Source organism: Anomaloglossus baeobatrachus, chromosome 6, assembly GCF_048569485.1.
Source record: "Anomaloglossus baeobatrachus isolate aAnoBae1 chromosome 6, aAnoBae1.hap1, whole genome shotgun sequence".
Lineage (NCBI taxonomy): Eukaryota > Metazoa > Chordata > Amphibia > Anura > Aromobatidae > Anomaloglossus > Anomaloglossus baeobatrachus.
Window position 1 is genome coordinate 247,869,165 of NC_134358.1, and position 17,172 is coordinate 247,886,336.

The 17,172-nt window shown below is 41.2% G+C and overlaps 1 protein-coding gene across 1 annotated transcript in view; it reads left to right on the plus strand.

Annotated features, from left to right (window-relative positions):
* Positions 1-8,020: 8,020 nt before the first annotated feature.
* The window catches only part of NRN1 (neuritin 1), an 11,791-nt gene continuing 2,639 nt past the window's right edge, over positions 8,021-17,172 (plus strand). The window contains exons 1-2 of the mRNA XM_075314791.1: positions 8,021-8,257; positions 15,702-15,846. Coding sequence (XP_075170906.1) covers positions 8,203-8,257; positions 15,702-15,846 — 200 coding nt within the window. The 5' untranslated portion in view covers positions 8,021-8,202. The remainder of the gene's footprint in view (positions 8,258-15,701; positions 15,847-17,172) is intronic.

The following is a 17,172-nucleotide window of genomic DNA, read 5'->3' on the forward strand; positions in this document are numbered from 1 at the left end:
TTTTGCATCCTCAATGTGTACTGTAACCTGTCCCTTAAGATAGTGAGTGTATTTTTATTCTAGGTTATCAATCTATAGACTTGGTTGAGACTACTGCGCTGTGCAGTTGTGTGTAAATGGATTCCGCACTATTACTGGGCAATACCTTGAGGCATATTACCATTCACTGGGCTGAAGAAATAGAAAATAGCTTGAGTTGAGCCTGGGATAGGATGTGAGGCAATCTCATGGTTCTGATTTGCTTTTGATGTGACCTTTTTGACAGGTTCCTGCCATTGCCAACCAGTAAATACAGCTGTGACCTGACCAGTCATCTAAATAATGTAAAATGGGCACCAAACACAAAACTACCGGTACTCCAGTTAACGCTTGGACAACCGTCCTCATCTTCTATGACCATAACTGCAGGACACACTGCTCTAATTCTTTAGATCTGTCCATTTTCATAGTTGTTTTTTAAAGTAATATTTCTGATAACCTGATGCGTAATTCTTCGTTAATTTTACCCGTACTGAGAGAATAAGAATTCCTCTAGGGAAGAATGGCCGATAGTTAAAATGCATGATCGAGAACATAACAGAGGATTCACGTCTGTATATAGGGACCTTTAACCACACACATCCCTAAGTATCCGAGGACAGCCACAAGGATACAGCCGTATGTGGAGCTTTGTCCTGGGACATAATTAGCTATACGACAGTAATACTGCAGTAGAAAGGAGACATTTCTCTCTGTAATGCAGCACTGCAGACTTGGGGGGCACAAGTCAAAAAAATGTAATACCGAGATGACTATCGCCTCTGGATAAAGGCCACTAAATGAAAATGTGTTTCCATGTTAAAGTCCATTTTCCCCTTTGGTGATGTATTTTAGGTTAAACATAATTTTTGTAATTGGGTTTCATTAAAAAATGTTGCACCATTTTCCTTTTATAGCCTCTGTCTTTCACTGTGTATTGCTGGCCACAGAATGGGTTAACTGAGAATCGTTCAGTAAGCATATTCTGATGATCCGATGGGAGAGTTTCAACTCTGGATTCTTTTCTGAGCTCCTCTCAGGTGATTTATAACCACAGACAACATCAAAGATGAATGTGCACGGAAAGAAAGAGGTTGTTAAAGCAAAACAGTGCAAAATGTTCAATGAAAGGGGTCATCTGCTACTCAGACAAAACTTGTTCTTAAAGGGGCTGTCCAGTCTAAAATGACACCACCAAGTACCACCATTCTTGGCTCTAACACCGGAGAATCATGACAGTGCTCAGTGCACGCCATGGGAGAATTCATAAGCAGCAGCGTAAGTAAAATCCAATGGGTCCCACTGCAAGATTTGGAATTGGGCCCCCCCATTCCCCCCCAAACCTCTTCCTGCATGTTGGTAAGCTCTACTAGCCCATGAAGCTTTTTAAATCCTATAAGGATATATGTGTTGTCCCCCTTCATTATGTAATAATGTCCCTCATTCTGTACTAATATATTGTATTCTGGGCCTCTTCCAAGTATATATGTCCCCATACCGGGCTCTTCCTGGTGTATGTTCCCTCCATCCTGGTACACATGTCTACCATCTTGCGCCTCATCCTGGTATATATGTCCCCTTCTTGGTATATATGGCCCCCATCGTAGGACCATCCTGGTATACATGTCCCCCTCCTGGTATATAATGTCCCCATCCTGGGATATACTGTCCCTCATCTTGGGATCATCCTGGTATATATTGTAACTCCCCCTTCCTAATACAGTGCCTTGCAAAAGTATTCGGCCCCCTTGATTCTTTCAAACTTTTCCCACATTTCAGGCTTCAAACATAAAGATAAAAATTTTAATTTTATGGTGAAGAATCAACAACAAGTGGAACACAATTGTGAAGTTAAACGATATTTATTGCTTATATTAAATTTTTGTAAAAAATAAAAAACTGAAAAGTAAGGCGTGCAATATTATTTGGCGCCTTTACTTTCAGTGCAGCAAACTCACTCCAGAAGTTCATTGAGGATCTCTCCATGATCCAATGTTGTCCTAAATGATTGAGGATGATAAATATTATCCACCTGTGTGTAATCAAGTCTCCGTATAAATTCACCTGCTCTGTGATAGTCTCAGTGTTCTGTTTAAAGCGCAGATAGCATCATGAAGACCAAGGAACACAACAGGCAGGTCCGTGATACTGTTGTGGAGAAGTTTAAAGCCGGATTTGGTTACAAAAATATTTCCAAAACTTTAAACATCCCAAGAAGCACAGTGCAAGCGATCATATTGAAATGGAAGGCGTATCATACCACTGCAAATCTACCAAGACCCGGCCGTCCATCCAAACTTTAATCTCAAACAAGGAGAAGACTGATCAGAGATGCAGCCAAGAGGCCCATGATCACTCTGGATTAACTGCAGAGATCTACAGCTGAGGTGGAGAGTCTGTCCATAGGACAACAATCAGTCGTACACTGCACAAATCTGGCCTTTATGGAAGAGTGGCAAGAAGAAAGCTATTTCTCAAAGATATCCATAAAAACTGTCATTTAAAGTTTGCCACAAGCCACCTGGAAGACACACCAAACATGTGGAAGAAGGTGCTCTGGTCAGATGAAACCAAAATCGAACTTTTTGGGCACAATGCCAAATGATATGTTTGGCATAAAAGCAACACAGCTCATCACCCTGAACACACCATCCCCACTGTCAAACATGGTGGTGGCAGCATCATGGTTTGGGCCTGCTTTTCTTCAGCAGGGACAGGGAAGATGGTTTAAATTCATGGGAAGATGGATGGAACCAAATATAGGACCATTCTTGAAGAAAACCTGTTGGAGTCTGCAAAAGACCTGAGACTAGGATGGAGATTTGTCTTCCAACAAGACAATGATCCAAAACATAAAGCAAAATCTACAATGGAATGGTTCACAAATAAACGTATCCAGGAGTTAGAATGGCCAAGTCAAAGTCCAGACCTGAATCCAATCGAGAATCTGTGGAAAGAGCTTAAAACTGCTGTTCACAAACGCTCTCCATCCAACCTCACTCAGCTCGAGCTGTTTGCAAAGGAAGAATGGGCAATAATTTCAGTCTCTTGATGTGCAAAACTGATGGAGACATACCCCAAGCGACTTGCAGCTGTAATAGCAGCAAAAGGTGGAGCTACAAAGTATTAACTTAAAGAGTCTGAATAATATTGCACGCCCCAATTTTCAGTTATTTATTTTTTAAAAAAGTTTAAAATAAGCAATACATTTCGTTCAACTTCACAATTGTGTCCCACTTGTTGATTCTTCACCAGAACATTAACATTTCTATCTTTATGTTTGAAACCTGAAATGTGGGGAAAGGTTGACAAAATCAAAGGGGCCGAATAGTTTCGCAAGGCACTGAATATATGTTCTGCACCCTGGGCCTATCCTGGTATATAGGTTCCCTTTTCTGATATATAAGCCCCCCTATCATGTGCTCCATCCTTGTATATATTGTATGTCACCCATCCTGGTATATATGTATGCCACCATTCTGGGACCATCCCGATATATATGTCCTCAATCCTGGTATTTTTGTCCCCTATTCTGGGCCTGTCCTGGTATATATGTCCTCGATCCTGGGCCCACCACATATATATGCCCCCCATTCTGGTACATATGTCCCCATCCCGGTATATATGTTCCCCATTCTGCATTTAAAAAAAAAAACAAAACACAAAAAACCCACTCTACTCACCTCCCTCTGCTCCCACACCACTCTGCTTCCTTTTGTACAGCTAGTAGCTTATCTTGACATACATGCCATGGCGCATGACATCACTGCCATGTCCCCCTAGTCATGGGCACGCCAACATCAGCTGCTGGCCTCTGATTGACCAGTGACATGTTTAGTGCTACAGTGATCCGACGGTTCTCTGCACAGCTATACACAGCTGAATGTATGTTCTCGGACTCACATGCAGCTGAAGTAGGCGCTGGGATCAGTGGGTCCCCCTGCACATGGTCCTGGTTGTGATCACTGCGACTGCGATCGTTATACTCCTGTCACATAGAGTGACTGCACAATGGTTCTTTTAGACTGGAGAACTCCTTTAAATCCTATGTTTTCTAATGTAAAATAAACACTCATTATGTTCACCTCCCATACCTGCGCCATTCTAGCGGTCAGCGTCAGGTCTCCTAAGGCTCTTGTGACATTGTATTATTTAACAACTGGTTGCTTGTGTCATGGACAACCCCTATAAACTGAATTAAAAAATATTTTGAGCTCCGAATACATGCATTTAAGTAATAAAAAAATAGTCCCCAAAGGTGGACAATCCCTCTAACATAAAGCAAACTATTTAACAAATAGACTCATAAAGATATTCTCTCTGCCCTCTCTCTCTTCTCTCTCTCTCTCTTTTCTCTCTCCTCTCTCCCTTCTCTCTCTTTCTTTCTCTCTCTCTTCTCTCTCTCTCTTCTCTCTCCTCTCTCTCTTTTCTCTCTCTACTCTCTCTTCTCTCTCTCTCCTCTCTCTCTTCTCTCTCTCCTCTCTCTTCTCTCTCTCTCTTCTCTCTCTCTCTTCTCTCTCTCTTCTCTCTCTCTTCTCTCTCTCTTTTCTCTCTCTCCTCTCTCTCTCTTCTCTCTCTCTCCTCTCTCTTCTCTCTCTCTCTCTCTCTCTCTTTCTCTCCCTCTTCTCTCTCTCTCTCCTCTCTCTTCTCTCTTTCTCTCTCTTGCTCTCTCTTCTCTTTCTCTTCTCTCTCTCTCGTCTCTCTCTCTCTCTCTTTTCTCTCTCCTCTCTCTCTCTCTCCTCTCTCTCTCTTTTCTTTCTCTCCTCTCTCTCTTCTCTCTCTCTCCTCTCTCTCTTCTTTCTCTCCTCTCTCTCTTCTCTCTTTCTCTTCTCTCTCTCTCCTCTCTCTTCTCTCTTTCTCTCTCTTTCTCTCTCTTCTCTTTTTCTTCTGTCTCTCTCTTCTCTCTCTCCTCTCTCTCTCTTCTCTCTCTCTTTCTCTCTCTCTTCTCTCTCTCTTTCTCTCTCTCTTCTCTCTCTCTTTTCTCTCTCTTCTCTCCTCTTCTCTCTCTCTCTTTCTCTCTCTCTTCTCTCTTTTCTCTCTCTCCTCTGTCTCTTCTCTCTTCTCTCTTTTCTGTCTCTTCTCTCTTCTCTCTCTCTCTCTCTCTCTATATATATATATATATATATATATATATATATATATTTATGAAGAGGGTTCTTTGCAGCACATAATGATATAATATGAAAATGCACCTTTTGACTATGGTTTCAAGAACATTAGACTAAATTGACATTTCTTTGAAACAATCTATTTAAGAATAGTTTATTATTAATTAATACATATATGTGCAGATTTATCAGGAAATATTGACAATGTGACTGTAAAAGACTACCATGTAAATTATTGTCATGTTTATGAAACCAATGTGAAATCATGTCCTTGCTTATATCTGATCCCAAAATATATTAGAAAAGAAATGTGTGGAACAGTAAAGCATAACAATCATGGCCAAATTCACATATTATTTGATGCAGATTTTAGAGGTTTGCTTTTTTTCTTGCAAAATCAAGGAGTGAATAATAAGTAAAAAGGTAAGAAATAAATGTGTCCTTTAAAATCTGCATGGTACACCTGATATAATGGTGTCCTTATGATATATGTGTGGTTTTACATAGGACTGCAGGTAAGCCTCTGCATTGCCTTATCTTGGTTATTAGAAGACTCATAGTTCGATACCAGACTTGGTATGAAAGACTATGCAATGTAAGGCATGCGGCAGAAAGGGGGGGTGGAATGGGTAGAGGGGGGGGAGGGGAGCAATGAGTATCAGGGGAGGGCAGCAGTGGGGCTTTTTCTCCTCTTATTACCTGTGCTGCATCTGAGTCAAGCTGTTAAGAAAGTGCTTTACCATTTGGACCGGGAAGGATTCCCTCCCGGAGTCTACAGGAGCCACGTCTGTCAGGCTCCTCAGCTTAGAGAAACCGATTAGAATGCTGAGCAGGTGCAGGGGAAACTCACCTCCCTGCTGACGTCACAGCACTCCCCTGCTGACGTCACCGAGGAGGATCCTGCCGGAGCTGAGGCTGCGGCTGATCAGCGGGGGTGAAAGAGGCTGCAGTCAGAAAGCAGGTCACTGTAGGGGTCTGCCCAGAAAACCCGCTCAGTAGGGTATGTGAGGAGGAGGCTGGAGGGTACTGAGTCTGCCAAGGAATATACATAGATGAATAGTGAGAGGTGGTGGACCGAGAGAAGAGAACAGGCGACGTAACAAATGGAGATATGTGGAGTTCCTTCAATTCACTGGCAATTAGCACTTGCATTTTTGAGATATATATATATATATATATATATATACCAGACCACCATTGTCTCATGTATTGTGAGAAAGGAAAGAAAGGAAGGAAGGAGGGAAGAATGACAGAGAGAAAGAGAAAAAGAAAGAAATAGAAAGAAAAAGAAAGACAGGTAGAGACAGAAAGAAGGATGGATGAAAGGGAGAGAGAGCGAGAGAAAGGAAGACAGAAAGGAAAAAGAAATGTATATACCAGACCACTATTGTCTCATGTATTGTCGCCATCTATGAGAGAGGGAGAGGAAGGAAGGGAAAAAAAGGAAGGGAGGAAGAATGACAGAGAGAAAGAAAGAAGAAACGAAAGAAATAAAGAAAGAAGGAAGGAAAGAAATAAAGAAAGAAGGAAGGAAAGAAATAAAGAAAGAAAAAGAAAGGAAGGAAGAAAGATAGAGAAAGAAAGAAGGATGGAGGAAAGCGAGAGAGAGAAAGAGAAAGGAAGAAAGAAAGGAAAAAGAGAAAGAAGGAAAGAAAAAGACAGAAGGGAGAAAAAGGGAAAGAAGAAAAGAAAGAAAAGAAAATGGAGGAAAAAAGAAAGACAGGAAGGAAAGGAAAAAGATAGAACGAAAAGGAAGAAAAAAGAGAGAAAGGAAAAAAAGGAAAAACAAGGATGGAGGAAAGCGAGCAAGAGAAAGAGAAAGGAAGGAAGAAAGAATGAAAGTAAAAATAGGAAGACTGGAAGAAAAGAAAGAAAAAACGAGGAAAAAAGAAAGAAAGATAGAAAGGGGAGAAAAAAAGGTAAAGAAAGAGAAAGAAAAAAAAAGAAAGTAGGGCTAGATAGATTAGATTAAATATGGGATGATTGTATGTTAGATTACTTAATTACTAAATAATTACAAACCAAGATACAGTAAAATAATAGCTTATATAGATAAATTGCAAAAGATGAAGAAATGACTGTATTGGGTTAAACAGATATTTAGCTAAAGGGATAAATAAGTAAATTAAAACTGGGATAGAAGAAATGGTAGAACAAAGTTTGATGGATGGGATAAATGAAATGTACAAATTGTATGTATATCAGACAGATGATAGCTGGATTATAGATAGATCATGAATGAAGAAATAAAGATGAACAGATTGATAATAAATGGATGGATAGATAAGTAGATATACGGATGGATAATATATAGATCACAGATAAATAGATAACATACAGAGATAAAAGATGAATATATAGATAAGAAAAGATAGCGAGATGAAAGTGATAATTCCCATTGACAGTGAGGGCTGACAGCAGCTCTACTACATGGCCGGATCAGTGAGGTTGTCAGTCAGGGATCGGTGACATCATGTTGTCAGCAGCTCCTCCCCAGTGGTGGCCCTGGCCCCCTCCCCACCCGTGTCCTCGTTGTGTTCCCTGCCCCTGGTCCCCTCCCCACTCGTGTCTCCCCTGTGGTGGTCCTGGCCCCCTCCCCACTCGAGTCTTCCCTGCCCCTGGGCATTGTGTGCAGGTGTCACCGGTCTGGCACATGGTACCTGACTGCCTCATGTTATGAGATGGAGACCTGTAAGAACAGTAATGATACAGGAGTCATCTCCAGGTGTGGTCACTGCTGTCACTTTCTACAGCCAGCACAGGTGCTCATCCTCCATAGGAATCTATGTGACGGTGCCCCCCTATTCCCAGCCTGTGGGGACTATAAATGGGGATCCTCTGTATAAGCACCTGGTGCATGGCCAGCCCCCTCACGTCAGCTCCAGGGGGGGCAGGGGCTGAGCTCCGTCCTCCCCTCCAAATGGTGAGACCCATCCCAGCTCTTCCCTTCCCAGCCGGCTGTGTAAGTGCTAGCTGCTGGATCCTGTCTGCAATGCCTGGTTCTTATCACTCCCCACCCAGGATTTCCCAAATATCACATTAATCTACAGTCTCCAATGGTTTTATTCAATGTAGGATGGGAGTTCATCTGAACGGAAGATATATTCTACTGGTGCTGGCTGTGCACATAGGTGAGTGCCTGAGCTCCTCTATCGTCCACCATCGCCACCATCTCAAATAGGGCTCGGATCATAGGGAATATCGTACAATCGGCCTCGTATTGTCGTGCTGCGATCTGGAAAATCAACGATTACTGTGGTTGACGATCGAATGCCGGCGATCGTCAACGGATTTATAGTTATTGGTGGTTTCTCTGTATATTTTTATACTGCAAAATGTGCCTCATATATGGGCTCTACATGATGGGAACTGGTGATAATGGAAAGTGTAGAAATGGAGGATGCGGATGCAGAATGAATGGGAGCGAAGTCAATTCAGGCAGATTGTCGTGTCCTTAAAATAAGAAAAAGATTCGATGGCTTTCCAGCAATAAGATCCAGATCCTGTGTATGTACAGACAGCAACATTCACCATCGAATATTCAGAACCCTCGCTGATCTCTATCCTTTCTGGATATCTGCCTTCCTTTTTATGTATCTGGCTTTAGATGTAAAATCTTTATCTGTCTATCAATCTATGTATCTATATCTATCTATCTCCATCTATCTATATCTATCCCTCTATCTATCCTTCTATCTATCTATCTATCTATCTATCTATATCTACCTATCCCTCTATCCCTCTATCTATCTATCTATCTATCTATCATTTATCTATCCATCATGTATTTTACAGTATCTATGCTTGTACCTATTACATTTTTATTTTACATATATCTGGCTGTTTACCTATTTTTATTATTTTATGCATCTAACTTCTATCTAGTATATATTATATATTTTTAAAAATAATGTATAGATAAGATATGTATATATAGATGCATATATAATATTTATAAAGAGAGAAATAGATGCATCTGTATGTATATCTAGAAATTTGTTTATATACATGTATATATATATATATATATATATATACATATATATATATACTATGTGTGTGTGTGTGTGTGTGTTTTATATATATATATATATATATATATACATATATATATACATATATGTATATATATATATATATATATATATATATATATATATATATATATGTATCTCAAATGCATCTATGCAGAGACACTTAGCAATTTTTAAGCCGCTTTTTCCTCAATAATATCAGTCTCCTACACTCATTGTTGAATCTCTTGTAAGCAGAATGATGGGACTGACACATTTCTATGAGGAGGATGTGTCTCCAGTGATGGCAGTCCTCACTTATTGTAGATATATGTGTGTTTGGTTCCTGGGCACAGGGCAGTGTATTTCCATAGAGCCTTTGTGGCACAGGGCAGTGTATTTCCATAGAGCCTTTGTGGCACAGGGCAGTGTATTTCCACTGAACCTCTATGGCACAGGGCAGTGTATTTCCACTGAACCTCTATGGCACAGGGCAGTGCATTTCCATAGAGCCTTTGTGGCACAGGGTAGTGTATTTTCATTGAATTTCTATGGCACAGGGCAGTGTATTTCCATTGAATTTCTATGGCACAGGGCAGTGTATTTCCATTGAATTTCTATGGCACAGGGCAGTGTATTTCCATTTAATTTCTATTGCACAGGGCAGTGTATTTCCATTGAGCCTCTATGGCACAGGACAGTGTATATTCTGAGAGCCTTTATGGCACAGGGCAGTGTATTTCGATTGAACCTCTATGGCACAGGGCAGTGCATTTCGATTGAACCTCTATGGCACAGGGCAGTGCATTTCTATTGAGCCTCTATGGCACAGGGCAGTGTATTTCTATTGAGCCTCTATGGCACAGGGCAGTGTATTTCTATTGAGCCTCTATGGCACAGGGCAGTGTATTTCTATTGAGCCTCTATGGCACAGGGCAGTGTATTTCGATTGAACCTCTATGGCACAGGGCAGTGTATTTCGATTGAACCTCTATGGCACAGATAACATTACCCAGAATTTTGTATTCAGTCGCTCACTGCGACAAGTGCTGGACTTGGCATCTCTCCTCAGCATCCCTGAGACAAATGGGCCTCAGTGACAGAAGCTCTTCCTCCACCCAGCACAATACACTCGTGAAGTGAGGAACCTGGGTGATGAGATGATGAAAAGAAAATTCTCAATTAGCACCTCTACTAAGGAGAAATGTGTACAGATGAGGAGACAATGAGAGTGCAGCCTGCACAGACTAATCCCCACTAATGAGGAGCCGTGATCCGCCCGATCCGCACAGCCTGCACCCCGGTGCCTCGGTGCCAGGCTCAGGACTGCTCCACCAGAGAGGCCATTAGTGCGGCAGACATCACACCTCACACCGCTAATTGCAGACGAGCAGATCGGCTGCAGCCTGAGAACAGCATTATCAGCAGCCACTGGGGGAGCGGGCTCAGCGCTTTACAAGGGCTCCTCACCCAGAACAGCGAAGAAACCATTCCAAATGTAACTGACACGAGAAGTATAATGTAGGGCGACTTCTAGAATAAAAGAATAAGAAATCACAATTGTAAAATTCACACGATTTCATTATAATCAGAAGCTCCTTAATTTATAGCTTCACTGATGAGATATGGGGGCGATGGCAGCACTTCGAGGGGAGATGTTACATGTAGATTCTACATTGATTTACAACTTTTTTTTTATTGACAGATTTTTATCTGTGTCATCATTAATGTTCCATTTGTGCAGTGTCTCATATATTTCTACAACATTCAGGACCGAAGTGAATATCTCATCTATCTCCCTCTCTTTACAAGACAATGGTATTTTAGTGCTTTTCTTTGAGCAGTATATATATATATATATATATATATATATATATATATATATAAAAGTGAGGAATCTGTCTGAGATATATATATATATATGTATATATATACATATATATATATATGTATATATATATGTATATGTATATATATATGTGTATATATATATATATATATATATATATGTATATATATATATATATATATATATATATATATATATATATATATATATATATATATATATCTCAGACAGATTCCTCACTTGCTGTGTGCTGCTGAAGGGGCTCTGTGCTGTGGTCAGTGCTTCCTCTATATATCCCTATGGAGGGTCGTTTCTTTTGTATCTTTCCCTCATATAACGATGTAAGCTGTATACGGTATTTGCAGTATGGCTGGTATAGCGGATTTTGCCCATAGGCTCATGCACTGCTCTGCAGTGTTTTTCCTGAGAGCTCTGTGGTTGGCAGAGATCTCTGATGCCAGGGGGCCTCTTTTAGCTGTTTATTGTGTGGGTACTGCCCAGGATCTGAAACGCTATTAGAGCTTACCTTATCTGACTTCAAAATTGGCCATTGTCTGAAAAAGAAAAAAAATATTCTGATGCAAACAGAGACTTCCATGAAGTACAGATGCAGTGCTACATAGTGTTATGCTATAAAGTGACGCATGCGCAGTAGTCAGTGCTGATATCTGGTGGATTATACAGCATCATGATGTATGATGATGAGCAGTTGGGATTTATCTAGATTGTTTGTGTGGAGTGATGATCTGCTGGATCCATAGATGCAGTGTGTCACCTTATAGCGATATACTTCCATTTACCAAGGGTATAGGCAGTGAAGGGAGGAGGGGGCTGGTAGGATCCCGAATCTATTCCACACACAGAAGAGGGATCCTCCTTGATTTCCAGCACTAGGTTTTCCTTTACAAGACACACACACATGACCATTCATCTGTTACAGACATGGAATATAACAATGCAATTGTTCTTTCTCCAGTATCTAAATCGATCGCATCCACAATTCAACTCTTCGCTTTTGACAGATCAAATCGGTGTAATTTGTGGCAAGAGTTATCAGCAGTCAGTAACCACTGATAAATGACCCACTTACACTCGATGTCGAATTGCCCGGTACGTGGGTTTAATCGAGTGTATAAGATCGTTCAATGAATTGATACAGTGTGGAGGATTTGGGGGCCATCCAAGACCCCAATCCACCTGGGGAGGGATGGCTGTGTCTATGGCTTCTGCATCTTCTGTAAGCCGGAGTCTGCTGGAGCAGACGATGAAAGGACGTGTAATGTGTGCATGCATTTTTAATGACAAGCTGCCTGAATGCATTTGTAAGAGGAAATGGGGGAAATGGAAAGTAATGTTGTTATTGTGCTCTGGTGATGTGCACAGAAGAAGGTCTGCAGCTTCCAATGTTTCCTGCAGCAAGCTGACTGTGTAGTTATGGGGGCATTATGGAGATAGTGTGAGGCCTACAATGTATGGCTGTGCCAGGGCTGGGAGTGATGGAGATAGTGTAAGACCTACAATGTATGGCTGTGCCAGGGCTGGGAGTGATGGAGCTAGTGTAAGACCTACAATGTATGGCTGTGCCAGGGCTGGGAGTGATGGAGATAGTGTAAGATCTACAATGTATGGCTGTGCCAGGGCTGGGAGTGATGGAGATAGTGTAAGATCTACAATGTATGGCTGTGCCAGGGCTGGGGGTGATGGAGATAGTGTAAGACCTACAATGTATGGCTGTGCCAGGGCTGGGAGTGATGGAGATAGTGTAAGACCTACAATGTATGGCTGTGCTAGGGCTGGGGGTGATGGAGATAGTGTAAGACCTACAATGTATGGCTGTGCCACGGCTGGGGGTGATGGAGATAGTGTAAGACCTACAATGTATGGCTGTGCCAGGGCTGGGGGTGATGGAGATAGTGTAAGACCTACAATGTATGGCTGTGCCAGGGCTGGGAGTGATGGAGATAGTGTGAGACCTACAATGTATGGCTGTGCCAGGGCTGGGAGTGATGGAGATAGTGTAAGACCTACAATGTATGGCTGTGCCAGGGCTGGGAGTGATGGAGATAGTGTAAGATCTACAATGTATGGCTGTGCCAGGGCTGGGGGTGATGGAGATAGTGTAAGACCTACAATGTATGGCTGTGCCAGGGCTGGGAGTGATGGAGATAGTGTAAGACCTACAATGTATGGCTGTGCCAGGGCTGGGAGTGATGGAGATAGTGTAAGATCTACAATGTATGGCTGTGCCAGGGCTGGGGGTGATGGAGATAGTGTAAGACCTACAATGTATGGCTGTGCCAGGGCTGGGAGTGATGGAGATAGTGTAAGACCTACAATGTATGGCTGTGCCAGGGCTGGGAGTGATGGAGATAGTGTAAGACCTACAATGTATGGCTGTGCCAAGACTGGGGGTGATGGAGATACTGTGAGACCTGCAATGTATGGCTGTGCCAGGGCTGGGGGTGATGGAGATAGTGTAAGACCTACAATGTATGGCTGTGCCAGGCCTGGGGGTGATGGAGATAGTACCTCACCTAAAATGGATTGCTGTGCCAGGCCTGGGGGTGATGGAGATAGTGTAAGACCTACAATGGTTGGCTGTGCCAGGGCTGGGGGTGATTGAGATAGTACCTCACCTACAATGGATGGCTGTGCCAGGGTTGGGGTTGATGGAGATAGTGTGAGACCTACAATGGATGGCTGTGCCAGGGCTGGGGGTGATAGAGATAGTGTGAGACCTACAATGGATGGCTGTGCCAGGGCTGGGGGTGATGGAGATAGTGTGAGACCTACAATGTATGGCTGTGCCAGGGCTGGGAGTGATGGAGATAGTGTGAGACCTACAATGTATGGCTGTGCCAGGCCTGGGGGTGATGGAGATAGTACCTCACCTACAATGGATGGCTGTGCCAGGCCTGGGGGTGATGGAGATAGTGTGAGACCTACAATGTATGGCTGTGCCAGGGCTGGGGGTTATGGAGATAGTGTGAGACCTACAATGGATGGTTGTGCCAGGGCTGGGGGTGATTGAGATAGTACCTCACCTACAATGGATGGCTGTGCCAGGGCTGGGGGTGATGGAGATAGTGTGAGACCTACAATGGATGGCTGTGCCAGGGCTGGGGGTGATGGAGATAGTGTGAGACCTACAATGTATGGCTGTGCCAGGGCTAGGGGTGATGGAGATAGTGTGAGACCTACAATGGATGGCTCTGCCAGGGCTGGGGGTGATGGAGATAGTGTGTGACCTACAATAGATCGCTGTGCCAGGGCTGGGGGTGATGGAGAAAGTGTGTGACCTACAATGGATGATGGCTGTGCCAGGACTGGTGGTGATGGAGATAGTATCTGACCTAGTTTGGATGGCTGTCCCAGGGCTGGGGGTGATCTAGATATTGTATGACCTACAAGGGATGGCTGTGCCAGGGCTAGGGTGATGGTGATCGTGTGTGATCGAAAATGGATGGCTGTGCCAGGGATGATGGGGATGGAGATAGTGTGAGACTTACAATGGACGGCTGTGCCAGGGCTGGGGGTGATGGGGATAGTGTGTGACCTACAATGGATGGCTGTGCCAGGTCTGGTGGTGATGGTGTCCCCCTCCCCTCTCCCACACCGACTACTGCAGCAATCCAGGGAAGACGCTTCACGTGGAAGAGAAATACTAATAATAGAAACACCAAGAACTGCCACGTGGGGGATACTCCAGGCTCCATCTCAGGAACATTCGGGGAAAAATACATTTAATTGCCCCAACATTTACACTTACTTGATTTTCAAAAGAATGTTTTATTCATGTTTGGTGTCTTGTGTGAAATGATATTTAAACTGTTTTATTACATTGTATTTATGGTCTAGAACCAAGATGAGAAACGGTTATTACAAGAAAAGCTTATTTCTGTATCTTACACTGAAAATTATTAATTGGTCGTCTGTTACAAAGCTTATGTTTTCTGTATCTATGTATCTATCTATCTATCTATATATATATATATATAGCGCGATATATCGATGTACACATGTATGCATCTCTATATTTTTATATAGAGTCAGAGAAATACCGAAAAATATGAATATACAGCTCTTTATACTTACCTATATATCTATATATGTATTCATCTGTATGTGTAGATAGAAATTTATTTTTATATATATATATATGTAGATATATGTGTATATATATGTATATATATATACATATATATATTGCAATATTGCAGAAGATAATATCCCTGTTCAGTATTTAATATATATATATATATATATATATATATATATATATATATATATATGTATATATATATATGCAGTATGTATATATATATATATATTGCTCAACAAAATAAAGGGAACAACAAAATACCATTCTTTTGTTTAAGTGTTCCCCTTATTTTTTTGGGCAGTATACGGTATATCACAGTAGCCTCTTTTTACTACCATTGCAATGTATCTTTTTTTACTTTTAAAGTATCCGTATAATTGCTCCAATTTATAAATTTGTTCTGCTACAGTATGATAGATTGTGATTGTACAGTAAAGAGAAGTATAATGTGCATAATGTGAATTTCTATGTATATATATAATATATGTGTAGTTGGAGCAGCAGTGTTTTTGAGGCTACCTGTGATAAAGTGCATGTGATAGAGGTGCAGCATACGCTGTGGTGACTGAGGGGGAACTGTGCAGCTCACTGGTGCTGATCTCTGTTCCCAGCATACTTGGTGCAGGCGGTGAGGGCAGCAGGCAAGTGCGATGCGGTCTTTAAGGGCTTCTCCAACTGTATGCTCACGATGGGAGATAAAATGGAAACCTATTCGCAAAGCATGGACGAAGAGAAAAACCTCAACACTATTTGCTCGTAAGTTTTAAAGATAGTTTTTCCTCTCTTACAAAATGATGAATGACTGGATCCACAACTGACGCCTATAACCTGCTAAAGGCACCACCCCCACACACATTTTGCCATGTCAATGTAAGACTTATCTTTTACATATATGTGTTTAGCAAATGAATGCATACACATACAAAACACACACAAAACACACACACACACACACACACACACACACACACACACACACACAGATAAATACATACACACATACAAACAACACACACATAGATACATACAACACACATACACACATAAATACATACACAGATATATACACATATACACACACATTTATATATATATATATATATATATATATATATATATATATATATATATATAAATATATATACACATAGACAATCACACATACATATACAGAAACACTTTACATTGATTGGAAAAATAGTCTCTCTCTCTCTCTCTCTCTATATATATATATATATGTATACACACACACACAGACAGACAGACACACACACACACACACACACACACACACACACACACACACACACACACACGCACACCATAACTAAATCAGGTATGCCCCACATACACATGTGGTTTCCAACTAGTTTTTTTTCTAGATGGAATAAATTAGATGGACTTGCCTTGCCTAAATGCTGTGCATATTATTGAATTGTCTTTTTTTCTATGTGTAATAATTATGCATAATTTTAATTATTTAGTCTATGAATAAAAGGAATAACTAAAATATGTTTTAATAAGTTCAGGATAAAATTATATTACTGCTTAATATAGTTAATGAACGAAATCATTGAATCATGTTCCATGAAGACAGGAAACGAAGAGGATTCACGCCTCTTTGATCATGATATCATTTCCCTTAAGAATAAATATACAAGTACAAAAACATCCTTAACAAAATCATAAACCCCTTTATACATTGATATTGAGAACTGGATTGTTAGATGGATAGATTAATACAGATACTGAATCAATAAATAGATCGATAAATATAGAGACTGATAGATAGATAGATAGATAGAGGGATAGATAGATAATAGATAGATAGATAGATAGATAGAGGAATAGATAGAGATAATAGATACATATTCTATGTAGTGTATTTGTCTCGGGCAATCGATGGTGTTTTGTTCTATGTGATTCTAGTGTGCTGAGAGATGTCGTCTTCCTATGGGAAATACAATCACAGCTGAGATATTGTAGCAGAGACAGTTTCCAGGCATCACAATATTTCATAATTTATTGCTAATGCAGCGACATTAGAGTTTACAGCAGTCTGAAGAGCTCATAAACGAGACT